Source organism: Ochotona curzoniae, unplaced genomic scaffold (genome assembly GCF_017591425.1).
Source record: "Ochotona curzoniae isolate NIBS_2020 unplaced genomic scaffold, NIBS_Ocur_1.0 scaffold_3208, whole genome shotgun sequence".
NCBI lineage: Eukaryota > Metazoa > Chordata > Mammalia > Lagomorpha > Ochotonidae > Ochotona > Ochotona curzoniae.
Genome location: NW_024467106.1, coordinates 3178066 through 3205569, shown reverse-complemented (window position 1 = coordinate 3205569; position 27504 = coordinate 3178066). Strand labels below are relative to the sequence as shown.

General features: G+C 61.8%; 3 protein-coding genes across 9 annotated transcripts; 2 read left to right on the top strand and 1 right to left on the bottom strand.

Annotated features, from left to right (window-relative positions):
* Window positions 1-156: 156 nt before the first annotated feature.
* POMT1 (protein O-mannosyltransferase 1) lies at window positions 157-13900 on the top strand. The gene is made up of 20 exons (XM_040963754.1): window positions 157-242; window positions 759-936; window positions 2319-2425; window positions 2531-2581; window positions 3634-3780; window positions 4222-4333; window positions 4676-4741; window positions 4833-4926; window positions 5154-5309; window positions 5501-5631; window positions 5872-5967; window positions 7385-7477; window positions 8458-8554; window positions 10333-10425; window positions 10778-10895; window positions 11097-11194; window positions 11556-11669; window positions 12161-12287; window positions 12686-12863; window positions 13295-13900. Exons 2-20 carry the CDS (start codon window positions 815-817, stop codon window positions 13467-13469), a joined length of 2175 nt encoding a protein of 724 aa, XP_040819688.1. The 5' UTR covers window positions 157-242; window positions 759-814; the 3' UTR covers window positions 13470-13900.
* UCK1 (uridine-cytidine kinase 1) lies at window positions 13899-17272 on the bottom strand. 7 transcript variants are annotated; one of them, XM_040963769.1, is made up of 7 exons: window positions 17093-17272; window positions 16849-17008; window positions 16526-16622; window positions 15990-16063; window positions 15779-15873; window positions 14986-15034; window positions 13899-14719 (listed from the first exon to the last, which is right to left on the bottom strand). In XM_040963769.1, the coding sequence occupies exons 1-7, from the start codon at window positions 17198-17200 to the stop codon at window positions 14541-14543; spliced, it is 762 nt and encodes a 253-aa protein (XP_040819703.1). In that variant the 5' UTR covers window positions 17201-17272; the 3' UTR covers window positions 13899-14540. The 7 variants fall into 7 exon arrangements, with proteins under 7 accessions (XP_040819703.1, XP_040819705.1, XP_040819700.1 ...); XM_040963771.1 differs by having other exon boundaries at window positions 13899-14773; window positions 15990-16132; window positions 17093-17271; XM_040963766.1 differs by having other exon boundaries at window positions 15990-16132; window positions 16849-17050; window positions 17120-17269.
* A 4594-nt stretch (window positions 17273-21866) lies between these two features.
* On the top strand, window positions 21867-26665 carry PRRT1B (proline rich transmembrane protein 1B). Its single transcript, XM_041004665.1, has 4 exons — window positions 21867-22539; window positions 24230-24750; window positions 24962-25096; window positions 26066-26665. Exons 1-4 carry the CDS (start codon window positions 21867-21869, stop codon window positions 26213-26215), a joined length of 1479 nt encoding a protein of 492 aa, XP_040860599.1. The 3' UTR covers window positions 26216-26665.
* Window positions 26666-27504: the final 839 nt, after the last annotated feature.

Here is a 27504-nt window from a genome sequence, read left to right as displayed (position 1 = left end):
CCTCGTGCTGACCGGGAGACCGCCTGCGCACGCGCACGCGCAGGGCGCCGAGGACCTGAGCGCGCGCACGCGCGCTGCGACTCAGACGCGGCGAGCAGATCGCCGAGCAGGGCAGCGACGGTTGGCGAGTTCCGAGCTGGCCGGCCTCTAACGGCCGCCCCTCCCCCACCCCACGCGTGCGGCTCTAGGGACGCGGCAGAATCCCGCGTGGGGACGCGCCCCGAAAGGACTGGAGGAAACCGGTAGGTTTTTGCGAGCGCCAGGGAAGACAGATCAGCCTTGACTCGGGGAGCCTGGCAGGGCGGGACGGGCTGCGGGAGCGGCGTGTCCTGCCACGCGCGGAACCCGGCCTGTGAGGGGCTAGAAGGGCTCGGGGGCAGGACGGGGGGTCCCGGTTCGTGAGGGGACAGAACGGGGTGTCCCGGGGCGTGAGGGAAGCAGTGGGGAAAGGCTGCGAGCTGAGAGAGTGCCCTGAGCCCCCAGACCCAGGTGGGTGTCAGAGCCCAGGGCGGCCTTTCGGTGTGAGGTGGAGGATCCCTGGCACAGAGGGCACAGCTGGCATCATGGGGCGCCCCGCGGGATGACACTGCCCCGGGGAAGGCAGGGAGCCGGAGCTGGCTAGGCATCAGTTGGGGTGCCTGGTGGTGGGTCCTGAGTTCCTTCCACAGTCCAGTGGCCGAGCTCGCCCCCAGCCCCGGCATCTCCCGCCTTGGCATCCTGGGCCTGTGTTACTGATGCTTGCCCCTCCCCTCTGCCAGCACCTGCTACCCCGGGAACAAGCTAGCAAGCAGCGCTTCTCACCTGGCCCCCGAGGATGCTGGAGTTTCTGAAGCACCCCATCATGGTGACAGCTGACATCAACCTGAACGTGGTGGCCCTGGCCGGAGTGGGCTTGCTTAGCCGGCTGTGGCGGCTCACCTACCCGCGGGCTGTGGTGTAAGCCGGGCTATCCTGGGGCCAGGGCTGAACCACTAGAACTTATACTTCTGTGACAGAAACTGCCTTTAGTTAATTTTAAATATTTATCTGATTTGTGTGAAAGGCAGAGTTAGAGAAAGAGAAAGATCTGCCATCTGCTGGTCACATTTAGGTGGCTTCAATGGCCAGAGCTGAGCCAATCTGAGGCCAGGAGACAGGAATCTCCTGTAGGTCTCCCACATGGGTACAGGGTCCCAAAGCTTTGGACCGTCCTCTGCTGTTTTCCCAGGCCACAAGCAGGGAGCTGGATGGGAAGTGGGGCAGCCAGGACTTAAACTGGTGCCACTACAGGATCCCAGCATTGCATACTGTGGCTTAACTCACTGTGCCACGGCACGAGCGACCCCAAGTTCCTGTTTAAACAGCGTGTGTGCACAGAGTGAAATTCTGGGCCTCTAGGGCAGTGAGAGGAGGCCCACTGTCTTGCCAGCACAGGCCCCGTGGAGTGTGTGTTGGTGTGTGGCAGCCCGTGCCTGGCCACTATGTGGGTGCCACGGAGGGAAATCTGATTGTCAGCCTTAAGTGACCACTTTGCAGTTGGAAGGAGAGTCACTGGACTTGGAAGTGAGCCTTCACTGAGCAGCACACGCAGGCCTTTTTCCATAACATGTATCGATGGTGCATCTATGGGCGCACTGTTCCTGGGGCATGCGTATGCAGTGTCTGTAAGTCTGTCTTTTAAATGAATAAAACAAAGGCAAATAAATCATTTTAGTGAGAATTTTTTAATTTTATTTTTAGGATTTTTTTTACATAAAGGAGTAGGGTACACACGTGCATGGAGCTCTGGCTAAGGTGGGGAGGATTGTGGTGTGGAGGAAGCTGAGTGCGACAAACGCTTCCATTTTTTTTCTCCTGGGTCTGCAAGGGGGAAGAGCAGGGGCCCTGTCCAAAATGAGAACCCTTAAAACCAAACTGGTACTTGCAGTAGCATCACGGTGCCCACGAGGTCAGCCTGGGCTCCTTGGTACCCTCAGTGCCCGTCTTGTTGCTCTCAGTGTCTGCGTACTCCCTGCCTACTGCCGTTCTCACCTGGGTCCCCAGACCCACTCTTCTGATGGGACCCTCACGCCTGGGACCCCCAGCACGTGACCCAGTCCCGGGCTCACAAGGTCTTTCAGTTTGTTGGCTGGTTGGCAACACCCTGATGGAGAGCTGTAGAGGAGAATTGGTGTGGTCAGCCATGTAGGGCGCAGTCTCTGCCCTGTCCCCATGGTGGGCAACGCTATCAGTGCTCTCCGTCAGCAGGCTGCGACAGCTGCATTTCCCTTCCCCCGCCTTCACGGTGCCGCCCCGTCGGGTGCGCCTGCCGTCCCATCTTGTCTTGCTCTTTTATTCAGTTTTGATGAAGTGTACTACGGGCAGTACATCTCTTTTTACATGAAACGGATCTTCTTCCTGGATGACAGCGGCCCGCCGTTTGGCCACATGCTGCTGGCTTTGGGAGGTAGGCTGCGTCAGCAGGGGCCCCGCAAGTGGAGGGACCCTGCTCGGCTCTCCGTCTGTGTCACTGAGCGAGGTCCTGACTGCAAATCCCCTGCCCCCGCCACAGGGTACCTAGGAGGGTTTGATGGCAACTTCATGTGGAGCCGAATCGGAGCAGGTAAGCAATCAGCCCCTAGACCTTCCTTTTTAAAGGGTTGTTTGATTTGTTTGAAGAGAATGGGAGAGAGATCTTCCATCCACTAGTTCTATCTCCAAGTGGCCACAGCCACTGAGACTAGGTCAGACCGAAGCAAGGAGCCAGAAGCTTCTTCTGGGTCTCCCTGCACACAGGTGCAGGGTTCCAAGGCCTTGGGCTGTCCTCTGCTGCTTTCCAAGACCACAAGCAGGGAGCTGGAAGGGAAGTGGGGCTGCTGGCTCTCAGCTGGCAGGCACGTGGGATGTCAGCAGTGCAGGCAGCAGCTTGAGATGGCACGCCACACGCTGGCCCTTTCCCATCGTACAGTGCATGTTAGAATGGAGAGTGGCTGCTGCAGGGTCCAACAGTGGCACCTCACTCGTCTGAGAGCGGGCATCGTCAATCATTTACGTACAAGAGGAAGACCTTCCAAAGCTCTGGCCGCGGGCTTGCGCTTTAGTTAGAGTAATTATGTACCTCTAGTTCTTGATGTGCGCATCGCACGGCATCTGATTAGTTCTTTTTAAAATATTTATGGGGGCCCTTAGCTCAACTGGCTAATTCTGCACTTGCAAGTGCTGCCATCCCATGTGGGCAGCAGATCGTGTCCTCAGCTGCTCCACTTCCCATCCAGCTCCCTGCCCATCCAGCTGCTCCACTTCCCATCCAGCTCCCTGCCCATCCAGCTGCTCCACTTCCCGTCCAGCTCCCTGCCAGTGGCCTGGGAAAGCACTGGAGGACAGCCCAAGTCCTTGGTCCCTGTACCCACGTGGGAGACCAAAAAGAAGCTCCTGGCTCCAGGCTCCAGGCTCCTGACTCTAGACATTGCAGCCACTTGGGGAGTGAACCAGCAGATGGAAGATGTTTCTTTCTGTCTCTCCTTCTCTTGTAAATCTGCCTTTCCAGTAAAAATAAATTTTAAAAAATGTTGCAAGTCAGACACAGAGAAGGAAGAGACAGACCTCTGAAGTGTGGAGTGGCCTGCGGGCCAGACATCACGTGGCCCCAGCTCTGCTCTGTGATTGCATTGACAGAGTACAGCAGCAACGTGCCTGTGTGGTCCCTGCGCCTGCTGCCCGCCCTCGCGGGGGCGCTGTCGATCCCCATGGCCTACCAGATCCTCGCCGAGCTCCACTTCTCCCACTGCGCCGCCATGGGGGCTGCGCTGCTGCTGCTTATTGGTGAGGCCTGGGTGCTGCCTGTCCTGGTTCTGGCTCTGGGACGCGTCAGCAGGAAAGTCCAGGAGCTTGGGGTTCAGCAGGCGCACTGCTGGAGGAAGCGCACTGAGGGTCCCTGCTGGCCCCTCAGCCTGTGTGCTTTGGCTGTCGCAAGCGGGCTTGTGGCCGTATTACCGCTGTCCTAGTGGGTCACAGCCCCCTCCTCCATGTCTGTGGATTCCACGGCCATGAACTTAACCACCCAAGTGCAAAAACCTACAGGCGACAGCCCTGCATCTGTGACAACTGTCACACGGTGTCCGCATTGTATGGGGTGTGTACAGGTCACACACGTGTGCCACACCTGCTTATGGACTGACACATCTGTGGGGTTCCTGGAACATGGGTTCAGGGTCCCCGGGGACAGTTGTGTGAGACTGAGCCCCCTGTGTCCTCTTGTGCCAGAGAACGCCCTCGTCACCCAGGCCAGGCTCATGCTGCTGGAGTCATTGTTAATATTCTTCAATCTGTTGGCCGTGTTGTCTTACCTCAAGTTCAACAACTGCCAGAAACACAGGTATTTGGGCAGGGGTTTGCCCGTCCCAGCACACCAAGAGAAGCTTCTGGGTGCTTTGCTGGGCTAGATGGCCTGAAGGGAGGAGTTCTGAGGAGTCACCTCACTAAGCTCTTTGTGACACCTGCTGTTTGGGGGACCCTGGGCACACAACTCAGGAAACAGCCTCGTGCCTGTGTGAGGAGCATCTGCTACAGGCGTTTCCTAGACAACAGACAGCTGCTGCTCGAGGCAGGGACCTGCTTCACTGTCCTGGCGTTCCACGGGATGGGCAGCGCACGCGCCTGTCTCCAAGGTGCGGCCTGCCCCCAGCACTGTCGCCTTTGTCCCCTGGCTTCCTTCCAGCCCCTTCTCCCTGCGATGGTGGTTTTGGCTGACGCTGACCGGGGTCGCATGTGCCTGTGCTGTTGGGTGAGTCTCACCCCGTTCTGCTCCCTTCACCCCCTTCCGGTTCTTCCGTGTCCCCATCTCTTCTGAACTTGGTGTCGGTTGTGTATTTCAGCATCAAATACATGGGCATGTTCACCTACCTGCTGGTGCTCACCATTGCAGCCGGGCATGCCTGGCACCTGCTTGGAGACCAAACTTTGTCAAACGTGGGTACCCGTGTCCGTGCTGCGTCAGGCCAGCCTGGGGGTGATGTGGGGTGATGATCAGCCCACATCCTTGGGGCTTCCGGTGCAGGCGGGTGGGGTGGTCTCACCTGCCAGCTGCTGTCCTGGGAGGTGAGGGTTCTGTCCCTTGCCTCGCCTAAGCCTGCAGGCCCTGCAAATGGGGATCCTTGCCCTCAGAGTGGAAGTGAGCTGCTGGCATCTCCTGGCAGGTCCGTGTGGTAGGTCACTTGCTTGCCCGGGCAGCGGCCTTGCTGGTTGTCCCCGTCGCCCTGTACTTGCTGTTCTTCTATGTGCACTTGGTGCTGCTCTACCGCTCGGGGCCCCATGACCAGATCATGTCCAGCGCCTTCCAGGCCGGCCTGGAGGTGAGGAGCACCTGCCCCTAGGGAAAGCCAAGTCGGAGGACCTGTGCTGGGATGGCCCCGCTTGTCGCATCCCTCACTTGAGGACACTTTAGAGAACAAGCCACACAACCCAGATGTCTTAGGGAGCACTCAGCTGCAGCGGGCTGGGGGCCTGCCTGCTGCTTCCACTGCCTGCTCTCCCTTGGTCACAGGGAGGACTGGCTCGGATCACCCAGGGCCAGCCGCTGGAGGTGGCCTTTGGGTCCCAGGTGACACTGAAGAGCGTTGCTGGCAAACCCTTGCCCTGCTGGCTACACTCTCACCAGCACACCTACCCCATGATGTAAGGAGAAGATGGGCCATGTTGGCGTCCTTGGTCTGCCTGCTAGCACTTGCACGTCTGGGGGGAGGTGGTGGGAGCGTGAGGTGGTGGGGCCCTCGGCCCCCAGTAGGTCTGCGGTCACTGAGTGGGAAGTGGGGAGAAAGCAGTGCGGCACCACAGTACCCCACTGGGTGCCGCTTGCCGCCGCTTTGGGAGAGGTGAGCGTGGGGACTCACTGACACTTGTGACGTCTGCATGCAGATACGAGAATGGCCGAGGCAGCTCCCACCAGCAGCAGGTGACCTGCTATCCCTTCAAAGACATCAACAACTGGTGGGTCGTGAAGGACCCTGGGAGGTGAGTGACAGCCTGGGCTCTGCCCGATTTTGAAATCCCCAGAAAATCACTGAGTCTGAAGTCGGTGCTAATGCATTAAGGGGTTTAGATTAACTTAGGTTTCCCGGTCACAGCCAGCCAAGCAGGGCGGGGGAGGAGGAGGGGGAGGGGCAGCTGCAGCTGAGGCTATAGCAGGAATAGCAGGACAGAAAAAGAGAGCCAGGTTCAACAGCACATATGGATCCCGGTGCATGCAAGTGGAAGACCTTAGCCACTAGGCTACCCTGCTGGGCCCACAAGCAACTTTCAGAAGGTACACAAGATGAACTATAGCGTGGTGGATCTTATCCAACACCAGGGACCTCCTTCCTGAGGAGTGGTCTGCCAGGTGTCCTGCCAGGTGTCCTGCCAGGTGTCACATAGACTGTCAGGCCTGGAGTTCACACAGCCCCCAGCCAAGCCTTTAAGGCAGGATCACAAAAGCAGGAAACACCTAGGTTCTTCACATGCTTGACCCCCTCCTCCCCTCGCCAGCACGTCCCACCTGGTCTGGAAGCAGCTGACTGCTCAGCATCTCCCCCAGGAGTGTCAGGGCCACGCCCAGCACCCCTTCCTGCTTCCTGTACCTGGCCTGCCCTGCTCGCCAGCAAGCCCTCTGCTCTGCGGGGTGCCAGTGCCTGGCTCACCCTCAGCTCTGCTGTCAGCGCAGCATTCTGCCTTCCAGATAGGATCTTGTGAACTCGAGCTGCCCAGCCTGTGTCTCCATGTCCTCCCTGCCCCACCCCCAGTCACCAGCGTCTCCCACCCCTCGTCATATCCCACAGTGGTCCATGTCCACCCAGCCTTCCCCGGTCATCAGTGTCTGTGTCCAACTTGCCGCCCCCTGTCCCCATCCCGATCTTCCGCACCACCATCCTCACCACTTCCCGGTCCCGCATGAGCAGCTCCTGCTGGGTCTCTGCCGTGGACATCAGGGTTCTCTCCTGAGCCCTGTCCCTCAGCACACCCTGGGGACAGGGCAGACCCCTTCTCTCAGACAGGCAGCTCAGCTCCTCTCCTGGTGCCACCTTCCCGTCCTGTCCCCACTAGGGCCCACAGTGCGGGGGCCCATGTCACCTAATTGTTCCCTGCTCGCTGTCTGCTTTCCACTCACTGGCTGATGCCCAGCACCTGGGACCTGACAGGTGCATGGTACAGTTTACCGAATAAGACTGCAGCAGGCTTGGCAGCAGCCCAGGTCACACCCACAAGGAGCGGCTCGATGCCCAGCAGCTCGATGGAGTCACCCTGGGCAGCCCCAGGCTCGGGAAAAGGCTGAGCACAGCCCATGTGCTGACAGAGCCCACCACGCACAGGGTGCAGAGGCCGCTAGGACTGCTCCCAGAGGTGCGGTGGTCAAGGGCACTGCCCTGACCCTAATGCTGCTGCTGCCCCTCAGGCACCAGCTGGTGGTGAGCAGCCCCCCGAGACCTGTGCGGCACGGAGACCTGGTGCAGCTGGTGCATGGCATGACCACCCGCCTCCTCAACACGTGAGTGCACCGGGGAGGGGCCGGGTCACAACCCAGAGGCCACAGGAGGCTGGACTGAGACCTGGCCTGGGCAGCTCCACGCTGCACCTGACACCTGTTCTCCAGGAATGGAGGGGCTGAGCAGGCATGACAGCGCCCCAGACCTGCCGCCCGTCTGGCTCCCTCCTCTTCCTCCCTCTGGAGACCACGGCTCCCAACTGCTGCTCTCCCCTCAGGTCCCCTGCCTCAGTGTGGGAGTTCCCATGGTGCCCCAGTCCACCTCCACCCAGCTCAGGGGATGACCCTGCAGGGCCTGAGCAGCTCCTGGGAGCCCAGTGGTTTCAGCCTGTCCGTGAGCACTCACAGCTGGCCCCACTTGTGGCTTCCTGGGCTTGGCTTACCCTGGCGGGAGCCCCAGACCCAACTCCTCCTTGGCCGCCTTCCCTCCCTCCCTTCCCGTGTTTACTCCCTGCCTCCTGCTCCTGATCCCTGCCTCCACCTTGCGGCCCATTCTGCTGTACCTCCCTGCTGGCCCCGAACTAGTGTGACCCCCCGGGCCTGCCAGGATCCCTGGGTCCACGGGCCCCATGCTCGCTGACCAGGAGCCAGCCAGAATGTCCCCTCTGGGCCAGAAATGCTTCCTTCCTGTTTTCCTGTGGCATTTGGCCTGTGCTTCATCTCTGGCTCCCAGGGGTGCCTGGCCCAGAGCGTGATGAGCCATGTCCTGGGGTGTGGGGGTCAGAAGTGCGCTGGGTGTTCCTGAACTTTGGGGTCCGTCTAGGATGACCTTGGCCCCTAGCACCTGCTGCCAGGCCCCAGGCAAGTGCCCCAGTCATGCTGTGTTAGGGAGTTTGCTCAGATGTGCGCACGATCAAGCTGTGGGTAGCAGCTTCCCGAGACACAGCCAGTTGCACCAAGGCTGGTGAGCCCACGCCCTCAGGCAGGGATGGCACAGAGGCAGAGCTGGGCTGTGGGGTGAGCTGTTGGCATCGGTTTTCCAGGCATGATGTGGCAGCCCCGCTGAGCCCGCACGCCCAGGAGGTGTCGTGCTACATCGACTACAACATCTCCATGCCGTCGCAGAACCTGTGGAGGCTGGTGAGTGCCAAGTCATAGCTGCGGGAAACCGCCAGGGGCCACTTCCCTCTGCCGGGTCACTCCCTGCATGCCTGCAGTGGCCATCACTGTGCCTGGGAACTCACGCCAGGTCGCTCCCGGAGACAGCAGGGACCCAGCCAGCTAAGCCTCACCTGCTGCCCTCCAGGGCCTGGGCTGGGAGCAGAGTTGGGGTTCAAGGCCAGGTACTCTGGACACAGCATCCTGGCTGGCCAACCGCCCGTCCAGTTTGTGCCTGCTTGTGTGGCCCTGCCAGGAGAAGGCAGCCCTGAGTTGTCCCCTGTTCCCCCTCAGGCCCCCTATTAGCACATTGTCCTTCTCAGGCAGTGCTCCACCTCTAGGCAGACACGGCCATCAGCATGGCCACGTGCCGGCAAGCACTTTCCTCCCAGACACGGGGTTCCTGGTCTGCTCACAGTCAGGGTCATGGTCTGGAGGGCAAGGGGCCACAAGTGTTGCTCAGGCCTTGTTTGCATGGCAGCTGCATGGGAGAACACCCTCTTCCCAGCCCCGTCTCCCACTGCCATCTCGTGATCCACTCCAGATGCCCATCACAGGTGACAGGAGGGCTAGGAGCTCCATGCTCCAGCTGCGTGTCCCATGAGGGAGGCGGCCAGGCGGTCACGCTGCCTCCCAGGGGCTGTTAGCAGGAAGCTGTGGTGGGAGCCAGAGCTGGATGTAGAGCCCAGGCCCCCCAGAGTGGGACAGGAGTGTCCCCCCATGCTAATCTGGACGTGAGGCCAGTCCGGCCTGTACCATGCCCAGCACAGCAGGTGTCTGACGCTGCACTTCTGCCTCTGCTGGCACCTCTATTGACACAAGCTGCTTCTCCATCCTCACCTGTGTGCCCGCGCCAACGGGCAGGTGCCCATCACAAGTTGTGCTCCGAGTCTGCCTGCTCTGTGGCAGGGCACTTGCCTTGCCTTATTTTATTTTATTTTATTTTATGATTTATTTTTTTTTATTGCAAAGTCAGATATATAGAGAAGAGGAGAGACAGAGAGGAAGATCTTCCATCTGATGATTCACTCCCCAAGTGACCACAACGGCTGGTGCTGTGCTGATCTGAAGCCAGGAGCTAGGAATTTTTCTGGGTCTCGCATGTGTGTGCAGGCTCCCAAGGCTTTGGGCCATCCTTGACTGCTTTCCCAGACCACAGGCAGGGATCTGGATGGGAAGCAGAGCTGCCGGGATTAGAACCAGTGCCCATATGGGATCCCGGCACGTGCAAGGCGAGGACTTTAGCTGCTAGGCCACAGCACTGGATCCTGGCCTTGCCGAAGCCCCAGGCTGATGCCTGTCCTCCCTGATGCGCCCCGCCCCCCAGCACTCACACCCGTTTCAGTGACGCCGCAGTGACATTCATGGGACAGGTGCATGTGTGCCCCAGGAGGCACCGCCTGGCGTCTGGGTGCCTGTTCCTGCTCAGGAATTGTCTTTCTCAGTACATTGGGGCAGCAGTGGCAAGTGCCTGTGCTCAGTGTGTTGGGGCGCCTTTAGGAGTCACAAGGGACACCCCACAGCAATGCTCGCCATCCCAGCACCTTTGTCCTCCCAGAGGAAGACAGCCATGCTTTCTTCCGGAGCTTGGAGCATCCCGCGCCAGCTCTGCCCGGAGCCTGGAAGCACATTGGGCTCGCAAGCTCTGAGGGCAGCACACTGCTGCTTGGTCCCCGGCACCCTCCAGGGGCCCCTGCCGCCTCCCTGTCAGCTCTTCCAGTGCAGGGAAGCGTGGACGAGCCAGCCTTCTCCCCTCACAGGACATTGTGAACAGGGACTCGGACTCGGCCGTCTGGAAGACCATCCTGTCGGAGGTCCGCTTTGTGCACGTGAACACGTCCGCCGTCCTGAAGGTGAACAGCCGCTGGCCGTCCATGATACCCTCTCGGGATGCTGCCCCAGCCGGGGTTCCCAGCTGACTGAGGCAGGAACTGAGATCAGCCCCCGTCTCCGAGGGGCAGGGGTCAGGCCTGAAGCCAGGCAAAAAAGGGGTGCCGGGTCTGTGCAGGCGGCTCTCTGCTATGAGGTGCCAGATTGTCACTGGTCTCTTGGCGTTGAAGCAGCTCTCTCTAGATGTAAAGTGCTTGGGGTCACCACCCTGTTAATTCTACAAGATGGCGAGAGGTGGCCATGGAGGGGTCCAGGGCAGGGCTCCACCCCGCCCAGCCTTTCCTCCACGCCCTTTCCTGTCCTTGGCCTTGGCAGCTGAGCGGGGCACACCTCCCCGACTGGGGCTTCCGGCAGCTGGAGGTGGTCGGGGAGAGAGTGTCACGAAACCACGCGAGCGCCGTGTGGAACGTGGAGGAGCACCGCTACGGCCGAAGTGAGTCCGCCACGCCACGGCTTTGAAGGGGCCGCCTGGCACCTGTGGCTCCTCAGGCACCTTGCCCTGCAGCCTTGCAAGCATGCTGACAGCCCCAGGCCTCATGGCAGATGGAGCGTGGGTGCGGGGCATCGTGGCTGGCTTGAGGAGCAGGGCAGTGAGCTCCGCTCCATGCACCAGCCTGTCTGCCATGTCCCACAGGCCAGGGGCAGAAGGAGAGGGAGGCAGAGCTGCACTCCCCGACCCAGGCCGACATCAGCCGCAACCTCAGCTTCCTGGCCAGATTCTCAGAACTGCAGGTGACTTGGGCTCCAGGGAGGCCCGAGGGCACACGGGGAGCTGCAGGAACACCTCCTCACCACTAGGAGGGGTGCCACACCCTGGGGTCAGCATGTGGGGACACCCGTGTGGCACTGTACAGGGCACAGAGAGGACAGGCTGAGGTGATGGCGGGCGCACCTGGGGCAGCCTTTGTGTCTCTTTGGAGGTGGCTGCGGCCTCCTGCCAGCAGTGCCCCTGTGCACACCACTGCCGCTGCTGTGTGCCTCACATGCCCAACTGGCAGCAGGGGCAGCAGCTGGCTTGCAGCCTTCCTGGCTGCCCCAGGTGCCGGCGGCATCCTCTAGCTGTGCCACGCTGAGGGCACTCTGCCCCGTGCAGTGGAGGATGCTGACACTGAGAAGTGAGGACCCGGAACACAAGTACAGCTCCTCGCCCCTGGACTGGCTCACCCTGGACACCAGCATCGCGTACTGGCTGCACCCCACGAGCAGTGTAAGCAGCCGGCCCTGCGGCAGGCGGGTGGACGGGCGGGCCCCAAGTGCAGCCACTGTGTCCTGAGTGCTGGGGTTCCCTAGGCTGGCCTGGGCCAGCGCTCGCCTGGCTGCCAGGGCCTGCAGCCTTGCCTCTTTGGGGAAGCACACAGCCTGATCCCTGGGCTGTGGCACCTGGTGGCTGAGCTCTGTTTACATGTAAGAGCACTTTGGAGAATGAGTTTGGGTTTTGGAATGCACATGGGGGTTTTGCATGCTCTCTTGGGAAGCCCCACGCATGTGGAAGCTATCGTCAGCATGGGGGAGGGCCACCCGGAGCCCAGTCCACAGTTCCTGGGCCAGCCCTGACTCTCACCACTCTGCTGGCTCGGGACCACAGTCACTGAAGGGCAGCCCATGTCCTCCTTGTCCTCCTCACCGGCTGGGCTCTACTGTGGCCTCAGGTGACAGGTGCCCCAGGTGCCTGCATCACACTTGTCCCTGTGCCTGCAGGCACAGATCCACCTGCTGGGGAACTTGGTGATCTGGGCCTCGGCCAGTTTCGCCACTGCCGTCTACACCCTGCTTTTCTTCTGGTACCTGCTGCGCCGGCGGAGGGGCGTGCACGACCTCACCGAGGGTCAGTAAGGCTTCCTTCTCCAGAGGACCGGAGTCCTCTGCCAGTGGAGACATCAGCGGCATCGGGCATGTGGGTGAAACCCCGCCAGGCCCATGCCTTGCGGGGCTGCTGTTGGCAGCTGAAAGAAATGCACAGCTGTGGAAGTGGGGCACTGGTCCACGCAGGGCGGGCCGGCCTGCGTCCCAGAGCCACGTGGCCCGAGGCTGTTGGGAGTACACACACCCAGGGGCTCCCAGGGGCTCTCAGAGCTGCCCAGACTGGCCAAGGCCCGCTTGGGCTCTCCAGCAAGCTGAGGCCAGCAGGGTGTCTACCATCCATGGCAGGGGCTGGTGACCCAGGTGTTGGGCTGGGGAGGCCTGGGAGGGAGGAGGAGCACCAAGCCGGACCCTCTCTTGCAGACGCCTGGAGGCGCTGGCTGCTGGCAGGGGCCCTGTGCGTCGGGGGCTGGGCCGCCAACTACCTGCCCTTCTTCCTGATGGAGAGGACGCTCTTCCTGTACCACTACCTGCCCGCACTCTCCTTCCAGATCCTCCTCGTCCCCGTGGTCCTGCAGCATGTCAGCGACCATCTGTGCAGGTAAGCAAGGTCTGGAGGGTACCAACTCCTGCTCCAAGTGACACAGGATAGGCAGGGTCACATGCAGGGGTTATGGCTGCCCCAATGCCAATGGAGGAAGTGGGTGGGCAGGGTGGGTGTTGAAAGGCCAGAGGATGACCCTGGAACATAGGGTGCAGCCACAGAGGGGGCGCTGGGGCACACAGGAGAGCCTTCAGGCTGGAACCTGACACAGTGTGGCTGGGTGGGGGACCAGAAGCTGGGGGCACTGTGGAAGCACCAGGCAGGGAATGGGCTGTGATCAGGGTCTTACGAGAACCGCAGCAGGCACAGAAGCTCTTGCAAGCTGCTGGCTGCTGCATGGGCTTTGAGGGTGGCCACATGGGCAGCAGTGAGGCCTGCCCGGCAGGGACAAGCCCATGGCAGCTGACACCTGGCCCTGACACCTGCAGGTCCCAGCTGCAGAGGAGCCTGTTCAGTGCCCTGGTCGTGGCCTGGTACTCCTCCGCATGCCATGTGTCAGGCATGCTGTGCCCGCTGACCTATGGGGACAGGTCGCTCTCCCCAGCTGAACTCCAGGCCCTTCGCTGGAAAGATACCTGGGACATCTTGATCCGGAAAAGCTAGCAAAGCCGGGACACGGCCTCTTCCAACACACTCCTCTCTGACCAGTGGCGTGTGCCAGCCTGGCCTGCACCGTGCACCTGCTCCTGAGCCAAGCTCACTTCTCCCAGGCAGTGAAGACTGGCCTGCCACCTGCTCTCCTGAGCCCTGTGGCCAGCATGAGAGCCGTGTGCAAAGGCAGCAACGGCAGAGCTGGCCACAGACCGCGTCACGTGCTGACAGTGTGGCTGGGGAGCTGGGACCATAGACCTGCATGGCAGAGGCTGTGCCCTCAGAGGTGCACGGCACGCCCTGCCCACCCACAGGCAGTGCCTTGGCAAGACTGTTGACAGGCCCTAGTGCCAGCTCTAGCTCATCAAGCCAGGGTTGTCACCACATCCTTTGCTCCAGGTTTGCCATTAACAAAATGTTAATAAAAAGGACAACTCATCATTTCTACTGGGTGCTACTGGTTTATTGAGTCTTCCTCCAAAAGGGCGTGAGCTTGACCAAGCTGTTACAACCAGAAACCGGCCACGGAAGAAACTCCTGCCGAGGCCGTGGGTGCAGCCAGAGGACGCGGCCTGCCAGCCGCCCTTCCACCCTCCACTCGGGGCCTTGCAAGCTCCTGGGGCAGGACCCAGAAGAGGCCCCGTGTGCGTGCTGGGAGGAGGTTAGGAAAATACTGGTTGTTCCTGGGGTCCCTGGGTGAACGGCCCCCCAGGCTGGGCACAGCACGCCGGCTCAGGCCCTGGGGGGGCAGACTGTCGCCAGCACACCACAATGATGCTATGTGACACAGAAGGCGCACATGTGCTTGGGAGATGGGCGAGGGGGAGGATCACGCAGCCCTCACAGACAGGCGCCTTGGCCCTACCCCACAGCCATGGCGTCCTCAAGGACCCCAGGTTTTAGATCTGTAAGCACAAGGAAGCAGGTAGAAACAGCAGGAAGGCCCAGCCCCCAGGCTGAGCTGACACGTCCAGGCAAGCACTCCAGCGCGGGCCTTGGTCCCAGCACCGCCCCAGGGTCACACTCCCAGGGCAGGTGCATTTTGGGCCCAGCCACCAGAGCAGCAAGCGGGCGGGTGGCGACTCAGTGGGGCCTGCTGCTGGACTCCAGGTGCGAGCGTTTGCCCGAGGTCAGCACCCCGGGATGCTCTTCTGCTTCAGAAAAGGCCCTCTTGTAACTCTTCCCATTGGCCCCTCGGTGCCATTTGCAGATGTCACCATTGAGAATGTCCTGGATGTGCTGTACAATCAGGTTGATGGCCACTGTTACACAGGACAGAGGGACAAGCCACGGGTCAGTGGTGAGCCAGCCCCGGGCTGCTGTGGGCGCTGAGTGCCACTGCCCCTCCCCACAGCAGTGCCAGGCCTCAGTGTGGCATCAGAGCCTGACCCACCTCACTGGCCGTGCTCCCAGAGCGTCTGCTGACTAGGACAGCCCTTGGCACCACTCACATGGACAGGCCCCTGCGGGTTTCTGGCCAGTGGGTGGCTCTGCGGGGCACGGGCTGGGCAGCAGCAAGGGTTCTTACCCATGTTGTCGACCCCGCGTGGGATGATCACATCCGCGTACTTCTTTGTCTGCAAGAAACGGGGTTCCTGTGAGGATCGTTCCTCCCCAGCGCATCGGCAGGTGCTTGGCGTGAGAAAGCAGCAGAGGTGAACTGAGCTGCTCAGGCCGGGGAGCGGGGGCGCTGAGGACCCTGTGGGGAACCCTGGGCATTGGCGCTGGGACCTCAAGGCTAGCAGAGGCTGCCTGTAGTCGGGTGGGGACACAGGGGCACAGCAAGCTGTCGCCCTGGCTGGCTTGGCAGGCGGGGTGTAGACAGCAGGCTGTAAGGGCAGGGATGGAGGGAGAGCCGCTGAGGGTCTGGCAGCAGGGCTGCATGTAAGGAAGACCCACAGGACACACTGCGACAGTCAGCCACTGTGCCACTGAGTGAACTCCAAGACCCTGAGGTTCCGTGGGGACTGCCGTCCTTGTTACTGCGGAGCAGGGGCCTGCTTGGCCCTTGGCTGTGCTTCTCCATCAAGGGAGAGACCAAGACAGGCCGCCAGGCAGGTAGCGCAGACAGAAAGCCCCTTTGCCACATGCCAGCAGCCGGGACACCCCGGGGCCTGCTGTGAGCCAGGTGTGGCAGCTCAGGGCGCCCTGCCCTCAAGGGGGTGGCTGGCATGCAGACAGAGCGGGGGACACGGGGCTAGGGTCTACAGGCAATGGGGTGTGGGAAGATGGAGGGGTCGGGGCAGAGAAGAGCTACTGCTCCCCCTGCACATCCCAGGGGTGCCCTGTCGTCCTGGGGCCCCCAGCCCCTACATGCATACCGGCAGACAGAACTCCTCGAAGGCCGGCTTCACGAAGGTGGTGTACTGCGTCAGGATCTGCTCCAGGTCCCGCCCTCGCTGCACGTCTCGGAGGACTGTGGTGGCGGTGACACGAGGTACGGAGTCATCCCTGGGGTGGCCAGGCCCTCGGCCCTGGCACACTCAGGGTCATGGCGTACCACACCCAGCACCCCACGCCAGCCCCCCTCACCTCTCCGGGAGAGCCGCACGTCCGAGTCTGTATCCACAAACAGGCGCAGGTGGAACATGTCCCGCAGCTCCTGGCTGTAGAACACCAAGATACCCTCGAACAGCACCACGTCTGCAGGGTACACCACCGTGGTCTCCGGCAACCTGCCAGGCGGGGCCAGCCCCCATTAGCTGCGGGCCGGGGACCCAGACGCCACCTGCCAGGCCGGAAGCCTGACCCGGGGCCGCTCTGCTGCCGATGCAGCTCCCCGCGGGACGCACCTGGGACAGCAGCGGAGGACGACCCGAGCCTGGAGCCCTGCACCCACGAGGGAGACCCGGACGGAGCTCAGGCTCCTGGCTCCGGACTGGCACTGCCCTAGCCATTAAGGCCGGTTGGGGAGTGAACCAGCAGATGGAAGATCTCTGTCTTCCCTCTGTGTCACTCTGCCTTTCAAGTACGTGAGTCTTAAACAATAAAAAGGAGCGGGGCAAGGGCAGGTGCCCACGGGAGCCACGCAGGGCAGGGCAGGGTCAGCAGGGCGTGGCGCTGCTTACCTCGAGTGGGTCACAAAGTCATAGGTGGGCACCTCCACAGTCTTGCCCTCCACAATGTTTCTCAGGGTCCTGTGCATCAAATCATTGTCAAAGGCATCTGCAGGGGCGGAGCAAAAGGCGGGACCACCAGCTGCCCCTGGGCAGCAGACCGGAGGGGCCCTGGTGCTGGCCCCGGCTCTCCCGGCCAGGGCCCCCCCGACCTCTCCCGGCCACGGCGCCCCTCCCCGTCCTCTCCCCGTCCTCTCCCGGCCACGGCCCCCCTCCCCGTCCTCTCCCCGCGGGCCGGCTGGCCTCTCCTCCCCCGGCCTCCCCTCGCAGCCCACCTGGGTGGTCGAAGTTGTACTGCCCCTTGAGCGCCTTGGCCTTCTGCTCGGCGGTCAGCACCTTGTAGAAGCGGTCCTGGCTCAGGATGACGAGCTTGCGCTGCCGGTGGTCCACCTCGTTCTGGCCCAGCAGCTCCATGATCTTCTCACACACGGTGGACTGCGGGCGGACACACACACCCGGGGTCCCCGCCGGGCCCCTCTGCCCACCCGGCGCGCCTCGGCCTCCGCCCGCCGGCCTTACCTTCCCGCTCGCCGTGCCGCCGCTCACCCCGATCAGGAAGGGCCGCTGGTGCGGACGGTCGGCGTCCGGCACGGCGCCCTCGCGGTCGCCGCCTCCCGCCGAAGCCATGTCGGGCGCCGCTTCCCAGCATCGGACCCTCACTCCCGCCCGGGCACCCACCGGCTCGCCCGGCGCCTGGCCCCGGCCGGTGAGGACGCGGGCGGACACTTCCGGATGTGCGCGGGGCACGGCGGGAGTTGTAGTCCACGGTGGCCGGGGAGGGGGCCGCGCATGCGTGCACTGGGCCGGCGGGCGGGCGGCGAGGCGCGCCCTTCCCGGGGTACCCGTGGCTACCGAGCAGCCGCTCCTGCCAGCGCCTGCGGGCTGTCGGGCCGGGTCGGCGCCCGAGGAGGCCCAGTCGGTGGCCCCGCGTCCCCTGCCCGTCCCCTCCCGCTCACCCTAGGCCCCAGGCCGCAGGCTCAGGCTTGGGGCCCACCCTGTGTACTGGCCCGTGGCGGTGTGGGCCTCGGGCGCCCCGCTGATGCACCCGGGAAAGCAGCACAAGATGGCCCCGTCTCCGCCTGGGAGCCCCGTCACCCGCCTGGGAGCCCCGTCTCCGCCTGGGAGCCCCGTCACCCGCCTGGGAGCCCCGTCACCCGCCTGGGAGCCCCGTCTCCGCCTGGGAGCCCCGTCACCCGCCTGGGAGCCCCGTCACCCGCCTGGGAGCCCCGTCACCCGCCTGGGAGCCCCGTCACCCGCCTGGGAGCCCCGCAGAGCCGGCAGGCCCGGCCAAGGCCTGGCTGTTCTGGCCATCTGGGCATGGGCGAGCTCCCTCTCGCTCTGTGCCTCAACCTGCTTTTCAAGTACATAAGTAAATGTTTTTTGTTTCAAATAAAATCATGCAAGGAAGACTACAGCTTTCTCCCATGGTGCTGGCCCATATAGGATCCCTGCAGATGTAAGGCAAGGAATTCAGTCACTAGGCTACTGTGCAGGGCCCTCTGTCTTTTGTTTGTAAAAAAAAAAAAAAAATGTATTTGTTTATTTAAGGGCCGGGTACAATGGCTCCATGGATAAGTCCTCGTCTTACCAGCACTGGGGGCACATATGGACACCAATGGGCACCAGTTCACATCTCAACTGCTCCACTTCCGGTCCAGCTCCCTGCTTGTGGCCTGGGGAAGCAGTCGAGGACGGCCCAAAGCCTTGGGACCCTCCCTGCACCCATGTGGGAGACCTGGAAGAGGCTCCTGGCTCCTGGCTTTGGATCAGCACAGCACCAACCATTGCACTCGCTTGGGGAGTGAATCATCGGATGGAAGATCTTCCTTTCTGTCTCTCCTCTTCTCTATATATCTGCCTTTCCAATAAAAATAAATAAATCTTTAAAAATATATGTGTATTTGAAAGACATAGTGAAAGAGATATCTTGCAACTGCTGCTTCACTCCCCAGATGGCTGTAGTGGCTAGGGCTGCGCCAGGCCAAAACCAGGAGCTTCTTCTGGGTCTTTATTTTGCTTTTAAATCAATCTTCTAGTTTTTTAAAGATTTGTTTATTTTTATTGCAAAGTCAGATATACAGAGAGGAGGAGAGACAGGAAGATCTTCCATCCGATGATTCACTCCCCAAGAGACTGCAGGGGTAGGAGCTGAGCTGATCTAAAGCTGGGAGCCCAGAGCCTCTTCCTGCGTCTCCCATGCGGGTTCAGGGTCCCAAGGCTTTGGGCCGTCCTCAACTGCTTTCCCAGGCCACAAGCAGGGAGCTGGATGGGAAGTGGGCTGCCGGGATTAGAACCGGTGCCCATATGGAATCCTAGCATGTGCAAGTGAGGACTTCAGCCACTAGGCTACCATGCTAGGCCCACCTCCACCTTTTCTTTTTCTTTCTTTTTTTTTTTAAGTGTAAAATCCTTAGCACAACGAGGGACAGGCACCGGCCCAAGCAGGAAAACAACTCTGGCTTTTAAGGTATTCTCTTTGATTCATGGATTGGGGGTGGTCCTTAGGGGGACTGTGCTTCAGGACTTGGCATGTGTGCACAGCGTCACCCTGGCCGCTGTCTAGGCTGCAAACGTGAAGTCCTCCACATACATCTGGGCTCAGCAGCGGGAACTGCCCCGCAGCCAGCTGCTGAGGGCTCTGCAAGGCTCAGTGGACGGAACTGTGAGACGGGGTCAGGAACCGTGCAGACCCTCTGCCGTCCCCCTGGCCTCCTGGGTCCTCGGCTAACCAATCTGAAGAAGTAAAGGACAGGTCAAACCGTTAGTCCACGTGCCTCCCCTCCCAGTAACACTCCATCAAACTCCACAAAATAGGTAAAATTGTTATGGGGACTTGGAAACATAGCAGCAACCTTGATTCACGCAAAAGAATTTTCGTAGGGACATGAACATTGCAAAATGCAATTTATTTAGGAAAGGGAGCACAGGGCTCCTGCCCTGGTGACGGGAGGGGGCTGGGGGGGAAGGACGGGGGTCCTGTCCCCGCGTTCTGTGCCGGGGGGCTGGGGAGCCTGTGCTCCTAGAAAGCTGGGATGTGGGAAGAAACAGGATTTTACATTTTAAAAGGTAACTTTACCATGACCAGAGTCCCTAACTGCCCATTATCCCTTCTGACTCATCACAAAATATCCTCCAACTTAACCACCAGCCTTTCTGCCATAAAAGTGAGAAGTCAGTCTCTAACAAGCTATATACTGGGCCCAGTGTGGTAGGTTAGCAGCTAAATTCCTTGTCTTGGGCCCGCTGCGGTAGCCTAGGGGCTAACGTCCCTGCCTTGCATGCGCTGGGATCATATACGGGCGCCGGATGGGAGAGCTAGATCTTTACAAGTTGGAATAAACCACAGCACAGAAAGTGGTAAAACTACTCAATTAAAACTAATGATTGCTGTGACTGGAACTTCTGCTTCCTGGCCGGTGCCAATCCTCCCCGACTCATGTGGAGCAGGTGATCCCAGCCAACGAGGACGCCACCTCCAGGGCGCCACCTCCCGGGCGCCAGGTCAGCCCCAGGTGCCCCACCTGTCGGGGAGGAATTAGACAGTTAACAGTAGGCCCAGGTTCCCTTTAAAATGTAAAACAGGGGTTTTCCCTATTTCCATACGAAGGGACAGAATCAACGTCTGGATCGTGGCGAGCCGACCGGCCCACCTGGCTCGCCCAGCGTGCCTCGGTTTATCTTCCGGAGGGGGAAGGGAGCTGCGGGCCTCACCCTTCCCCCCTTGGTCGCTCACACAGGAGCCCTTCTTTCCGACTCACGCCTCGCTGCGGTGAGTCTGTACGAAGATCCTCCGTGTGAGACAGAGCCGAGCCAGCGGACTGCCCGACGGCATCCTGCAGCCCCGGCCGGTGCCCCCGCGACCCTGGCCCCCTCTGTCGCTGCCTCCTCTCGGCCCTGTGCCAACGTATCACGGTCCCATTTCCCTTTCCCACACACTGACCTAGAGCTGGTTCTCTTAAGACCGCTGAGTCAAGCTCTCCCACCCCGGGGTCACTCCCCCCACAGACTCCCAACGTCCAGGGCTGGGCCAGGCTGAAGGCAGAGACACGGCTCTGTGCACATCTCCCGTGCGGGGCTGGGTAGGAAGGGTGGGGGAGCAGGGAGCCACAACAGAACCAACGACCATATGGGATCCCAGTATGTGCAAGGCGAGGACTTTAACCACTACGCTATTGCGCCGGGCCCTGGACACCGGTTCTAATCCCAGCAGCCCTGTTTCCCATCCAGCTCCCTGCTTGTGGCCTGGGAAAGCAGTCGAGGACGGCCCAAAGCCTTGGGACCCTGCACCCATGTGGGAGACCTGGAGGAAGTTCCTGGCTCCTGGCTTTAGATCAGCTCAGCACTGGCCGTTGCAGTCATTTGGGGAGTGAATCATCGGATGGAAGATCTTCCTCTCTGTCTCTCCTCCTCTCTGTATATCTGACTTTGCAATAAAAATAAATAAATCTTAAAAAAGAAGTACCAAGTGACCCTGGACCCTGGGCCCCCTATCCCAGTGCTGCACGGAGCGTGTCCCCAGGCAGTCACAGGTGGTCTGGAATCAGCAGATGCCCCTCTTCCCGCTTGGTCCCTGGGGACCCCACCTCTCCCATCCCCCCGTACAGCCAGCAGTGGGAAGGACTGTGAGCTGGGGGAGGCCACCGGCTGTCCCAGGTCAGTGGAGTTCCTTCAAGATCCCCAACTGTGTACTAGCCAGGAAACACAGAGCCCAACATGCACGGCTCTTGTTTTTGGAAGGAGTGTGTGCTCTCACACCCCTGTGGCTGTGGGGGATCCAGCCGTCACGCGTGGGTGCAGGGACTGAAAACTTCCAGGGTCTGCACTGGTAGGAAGTTGGGAGTTAGCACCTGGAGTCGGGATTCGAACCCAGGCTCTCCAACGCGCAGGACTCTTAAACACCAGGCACATGCCAGTTCCTGCAGGAGCTCTTTTATCACTCCTGGGAAGTTTCAGCTGAGTATTTCTGGCTTCTCTCACGGGAAAAGGTCAGAAGGAAGGACGCCACGCCCACCCCCTCCCCACAGGGCGCAGGTGCCGCGGCCGCAGGAGGGTCGTGCTCCACCCCTCACCCCTGCAGGGCACCGGAAGCCGCCCTGACCCCGGTGGCCCGGCCTGCGTCCCGCGCCGGCCCCGCAGCTCCCCGGCCAGCCCGTCCCGGCACGAGGCGCGGAACAGGGCAGCTCGCGGGCAAACAGCGGTCAATTATTAACCGGCCGGGCCGGGCCAAGAAACCCGAGCCGGCCGCGCCGCGCAGCCGGGCCCGACGGGAGGCGCCGGCCGGCCACCGCGCGCCATGGAGCCAGGTGAGCGCGGCGCGGGGGCGCGGGGGCGCGGGGACGGGCGGGTGGGCCCCGCGCCGCAGACCCCCCTGCCCCGAGCTGGGGACCCCCGAGGCCGCCGCGGGGAGTCGGGGCTGCAGGGCACGGTGGCGGGAGCGGCGAGGCCCGGGGGAGCAGGCTTCGGGCGGGCGCCGCCTCCGTGCGCTTTGTTCACGGCTGGGCCAGGTCCCCCCGGCCGCCCGTGGGGTCGGGGAGAGGACCCCACGCCGCACACCCGCGGGGTCGGGAGAGGACCCCACGCCCCACACCCGCGGGGCGTCTGCGCCGGAGCCCTGCGTCCGTCGGGGAAGCCAGGCCCCTACGCCGGCCCCTCCAAGCCCCTTCCCGGCCCGGAGCCCCAGGAGTCGAGTGGGGTGTCCCGGCCCCGCAGCAGCTCCAGCCGGGATGGGACGAAGGGGCGGCCGGCCGGCTTGGACGACCCCTGCCCGGGCCTCGCGGCGCACCCCCTCTCCACTCCGGCCTCCGGGTCGCCCGCAGCCCTGCCCCGCTCCTGTTTACTCCCTGGCGGCGGTGCGCTCTCCTGGTATTCGCCCTGGCGAGACCTCAGGCCGCTGCGGTTTTGTTTTGATAACGGGGACAGGTGCTGGCTGGCCCAGTTGGCCGTGGAAGGCACGGGTCATGGTGGCGGTCGGCGGCCCTAAGGGAGGGCGCGGAGGGCCAGCGCTGCCCTGCAGAGGAGGCAGGGCTGGGCTGGGAAAGACGCCGCAGTGTCAGAACACTGAGCAGCAATGCCTCCAAGTGGAACTTTGGCCCCAAACACCTTGCAGTACCATTTCCCACAGTTGTTTTTTGTTGTTGTTTGTTTGAGAGCCAAGAGGCACAGCTCTTTCATCCGCTGGTTCACTTTCCCAGATGGCCACGCAGCAGCAGCCAGGGCTGGGCCAGGACAAAGCCAGGAGCCCGGATTGCCACCCAGGTCTCCCATGTGGGTGCAGGGGTCCAAGCACTTGGGCATCTTCTGCTGCTTTTCCCAGGCACGTTAGCAGGGACTGGGGAGTGGAGCAGCTGGGATTGAACCTGTGGCCTTCAGGGGGTGCTGACGTTGGAGGTGAAGCCTAGCTTACTATGCCGCCATAGTTGTGCCGGGGTCTTGGCTTTTGAAAACTGCCTGTCTAGTTTGGGATTGATTGCAGAGGAAGCCTGGCGTGGGTCAGACACGTCCGTGGAGAGATGGTGCTGACGGGGAGACTGGGGGCTGACCCCTCCTGTGGAGGAGTGCGCGTGCTGCAGCTCTGCGGGCCCCAGGCTGTGCACACGGACCCCTTTCTGACTTGGGGGTCTGTGGCGTCTGTAGTGATGGCTCCTGGTCCCTTCTCTTTGGTGGCTTTTCTGTGGGTTTGTCATTGACTGCTTAAAGGTTAATTTATTAGTGTAATTGGAAAGGCAGATTTACAGAGAGGAGAGACAGAGGAAGATCTTCGGTCTGCTGACTCACTCCCCAGGTGGCCGCAGTGGCCAGAGCTGAGCCAATCTGATCTAAAGCCAGGAGCCAGGAGCTCCTTCTGGGTCTCCAAGGGCAGGGTGCAGGGTCCCAAGGCTTTGGGCCATCCTCGACTGCTTTACCAGGCCACAGGCAGGGAGCTGGAAGGGAAGAGAAGCAGCCAGGATATGAACCTGTGCCCATATGGGATCCTGGCATGTGCAAGGCGAGGACTTTAGGGGCTAGGCTACCACATGGGGCCCCCTGCTTTTTCTCTTTCTTTCTTTCTTTGGACTTTTTTAGTGGCTATCACTTTGTGTGTGTGTTTATGTATGTATTTGAGAGAGAGAGATCTTTCATCTGATGGTTTCCTCCACAAATGCCGTCAGTTACCAGGGGTGGGCTGTGAAGCCGGGAGCCAGGAGCTTCTTTCAGGTCTCCTATGTGAGTGCAAAAGCCCAGGAACTCGGGCCTTCTTCACTGCTTCTCGCTGGCATTAGCAGGTGGCAGCCTAACTGGCTATGCCATGACACCCACCTCTGGACTTCTTGGGGTTGGCGTCTTTTCCCATGAGCACCCGTGTCTGCTTCTTGGGTCTTGTCCTGGCCGCTGTGACGCGCTGCCATGTGTCCTTGGCCTGCCATCCTGGGCCCTGCTGGTGTCCTGGGTTGCAGCAGGAGTCGGCCCTCTTAGTTTCAGAGCACGCTTCCGGCTCCCCTGCTGGGAGAGGCGTCAGGATTCAGTTGGTTCTGCTGAGCTGGGACGACTGGACCGACTAGTCACCCCAGAACCTTCAGCTCCCGCCCCTGTGGGGTTTGTCTTCCTGGTTCTCCTGTGGCTGCGTGTCCCCGGGTCCCACATCGCCCTCCCGCCTCACACACTGCCATTTCTTTCCAGGTCCGGACACCAAAGGGGGCGGCCCCTCCACCGTCCGGGATGACCCCGGGAGCCCAGAGCACCCTGTGGAACCCGGGAGCCCAGAGCGCCCTGTGGAACCCAGGAGCCCAGAGCACCCCGCACTCCCGCAGCTGCCGCGCCGCCCGCAGCTGCTAGACGACGCAGCAGGCCCGCACGAGGAGGGGGCAGCGGCCGTGGAGGCCAGTGAGCCGGCCCGGCAGACTCCTGCAGCCGACCTCGGGACCGCCAGCGTCGAGGCCAGGCCTGGGCCCAAGGCAGCGGCTGGCGGGGCCCCGCACATCGGCTTCCTGGGCGAGCCCCCGCCCTACGCGCCGCCCGACCCCAAGGCCGTGCACCTGTTGTACCCGCCCTACCCTCAAGTGCCGGTGCTGCTGCAGCCCACAGCCTCGCCAGCCGCCCTGTACCCGCCGCCGCCCACTGCGCTCTATCCGGGTGCCCCCGCACCGTCCCCACTCTTCCCGCAGCCTGCCACTGCCGCTGCCACCTACTCCTTCCCCGTGGTAAGTGCCGGGTGCTGGAGTCTCCAGGTCTGGTCATGGAGCCGGCACAGGGAGAGGCCACAGCAGCCTGGGCGGGGTGGGCCAATGGGCAGGGTCTCCCCGGCAGGTGCAGCTTGCCAAGGTTGGGCCCTGTCGGGGGGTACAGGAGGGAGGCCTGGCAGTGGCCTGGAGCGGTGGGTCCTTGCCCTGACCTCGCGGCCCTGCCCCGCAGTACGGTGGCCCGGTGGCTGCCCCCACGGCGGTGGAGCACCGGCCCGTGCCCAAGGACTTCATGATGGAGTCGGTGCTGGTGACTCTGTTCTGCTGCCTGCTCACTGGCTGCATCGCCATCGTGTACTCCTACGAGGTAGGAAGGCGGCTGGCAGGCCGTCCTGGGCACAGCCCTCCCTAGCCCAGGCCTGGCAAGGCGGCACCCTGCTGTGTGGGGGGGTGAGAGGAGGTGGGTGGTGGTGGGGTTGGAGGGTGTGTGGGGCGTATGCACGTGGATGGGGGTGTGTGGGTGGGTGTGTGGGCGGGTGTTAGGGTGTGGGGGGTATAGGTGTAGTGTGTGGGTGGGTGTTGGGGAGTGGGTGGTGTTGATCTGGGGGTATCGGGTGGGGTGGGTGCCTCTGCCCTCCTCTCCCCTCCCGGCTGTCGGTCCCAGCTCTGACTTCTGGTGAGAACATCCAACAGTGAAGTGTGGCTGACTGACAAGTGCCACGGTCCACTGCGTGGGCACTTGTGTTGGTCGAGGTGCCAGCCCGTCCTTCTCTTTATCCATCCATTCACCTCCATCTACTCAAGCAAGGTTTCTCTACCATGCCAGCCAACCAAGCCCATCACCCAGCGCCACCCATCACCCACCGACCACTCATCACCCATCCACCCACCGACCACTCATCACCCATCCACCCACCGACCACCCATCACCCACCCACCGACCACCCATCACCCATCCACCCACCGACCACCCATCACCCATCCAACCACCCATCTTTGTCCTTAGCCTTCCTGAACACTCTCTCGGCCCGGGGTAGCACTGGGCACCCGCTGGTGCTGTTCTGATGGAGGTGGAAGAGGCAGCCAGCAGGGCATGGCCGTGGGAGCCCTCAGCTCCCCCCGGAAGCTGTGCAGGCCCTGCGGGTTGCTCTGCCTGTGGGTTCTGGCTCTGCCAGGAGCTGAGAGCCCCGAGCAGTTCATTCGGCCTCTTGCATTGGCAGTGACCCCAGCTTCAGGGGCGCCCTCGGGGTTGTAGGAGCTGAGGCTGGGGTGTTGGGCGGGGCTGGGACCCCACGCGACTGCTGACCTCCCCGCCCGCCATCTCGTCCCGTTGCAGACCCGCGCCGCCCTGAGCCGGGGTGACCTGAGCCAGGCCGAGGAGGCGTCGCGGAAGGCTCGTGCGCTTGTGCTCTTCAGCCTGCTGTTTGGGGTTTTCGTGTCCGTCAGCTGGGTCATCTACGTGGTGGTGGCCCTCTACCTGCCCTGAGTCCGTGGGCCTGATGCCGGCTGGCAGCTGGTAGCTGCCTGCAGAGGGCCGAGGATGCCAGAGGAGGGGGCCTCTGCTGTGGCCCCAGGGCCCCCTCTGTACTTACCGTGGGACTGCGGCGTCCACGAGTGCCTAGTCGCATGGGTGCCTCCTCCCCAGTGTCCTTGGGGCTGTGGCCTTCGTTGTCTGCCGGGTTGGTCGTGCGGAAGGACCCACCCCACGGCAGTGGCCCCTGTTCCCATTAGTCAGTGGGGTCTGTTGGCTCCCAGGGGCTCACGTGGGGCGTGTGCTGGGAAGATCCTGAGCGCCTCTCCTGGCATCGTCGTTCCGGAGCCGCCTCTCTGGGCAGCTTCCCCGTCACTCTTGAAGTCATTGCTGGATGAGAACAACTTGTGGGTTCCAAGGCCTCGAGACGGGTTGTTTCTCGTGGATGACCAGGGCACGCCCCCTGCTGCTCGGCCCTGGAGGCACCCACTGGCACCCCACCCCTGGACGCTGCTGGCTCTGGACAGAGGAACCAGCGGGTCGCTTCGCGCACGGGCACCTGCCACCTGCTTTCCTCTCTGGCCCTGCCCTGTGCTGCTGTGAGCCTGGGGAGGGCATCGGGTTGATTAACTGCCGTTGTCTTCAAGGGTGAAAACCTGAGGTTCTGTAGCAAGTTTTAGAACCTGTGCTGAGTTCACACACAGAGCTTGGGAGGTTGGCTGGCACTGCCTTCCACTTGGGCACTGACTGGTGGACTGTTCCATAAACACAGTGGCTTATTTATCGATTCGCCCTGGTGGAGTTTTCAGCTTTCCGAGTAGGAAAATGGCACCTGTGCCATTAGTGTCACATGGCAGGTGCTTTTTTGGATTTTGTTACAATCAGTTTCTTGCTGTTTTAGAAAGTATTTTCTTTGAAAAGCTGTGGACAGGAGAATGTCTTCAAGCTGGGTTTTTTCTTTACCTTCAGGAAGTAGGTCTGTTACGGGTTGGCTGACTTTTTCCCTCCCTGGCTGCTGGATGTGACCCTAGGCCGGCGGGGGTGACGCCTGTCGACCGTGGAGTGTTGAGATCTGTTTTTGTCCCTGAAATAAACCCATTGTGTGTGGCTTCTTGTCCTTTGTGGCTGCTTGTCTGTTGGCGTTTGCCGAGTGGGACTCTCTTGTCGTTTTTGTCCTTGCCGTGGCCAGCTTCCGGTGCCGGGGTGGCTGTGGGGGCGGAGAAGCACCTCTCGCCGCTCCGTGTTTCAGTCCTTTGCTTGAAGGAGAGCTAGACTCCTTCATCTGCTGGCTCACTCCCAAATGA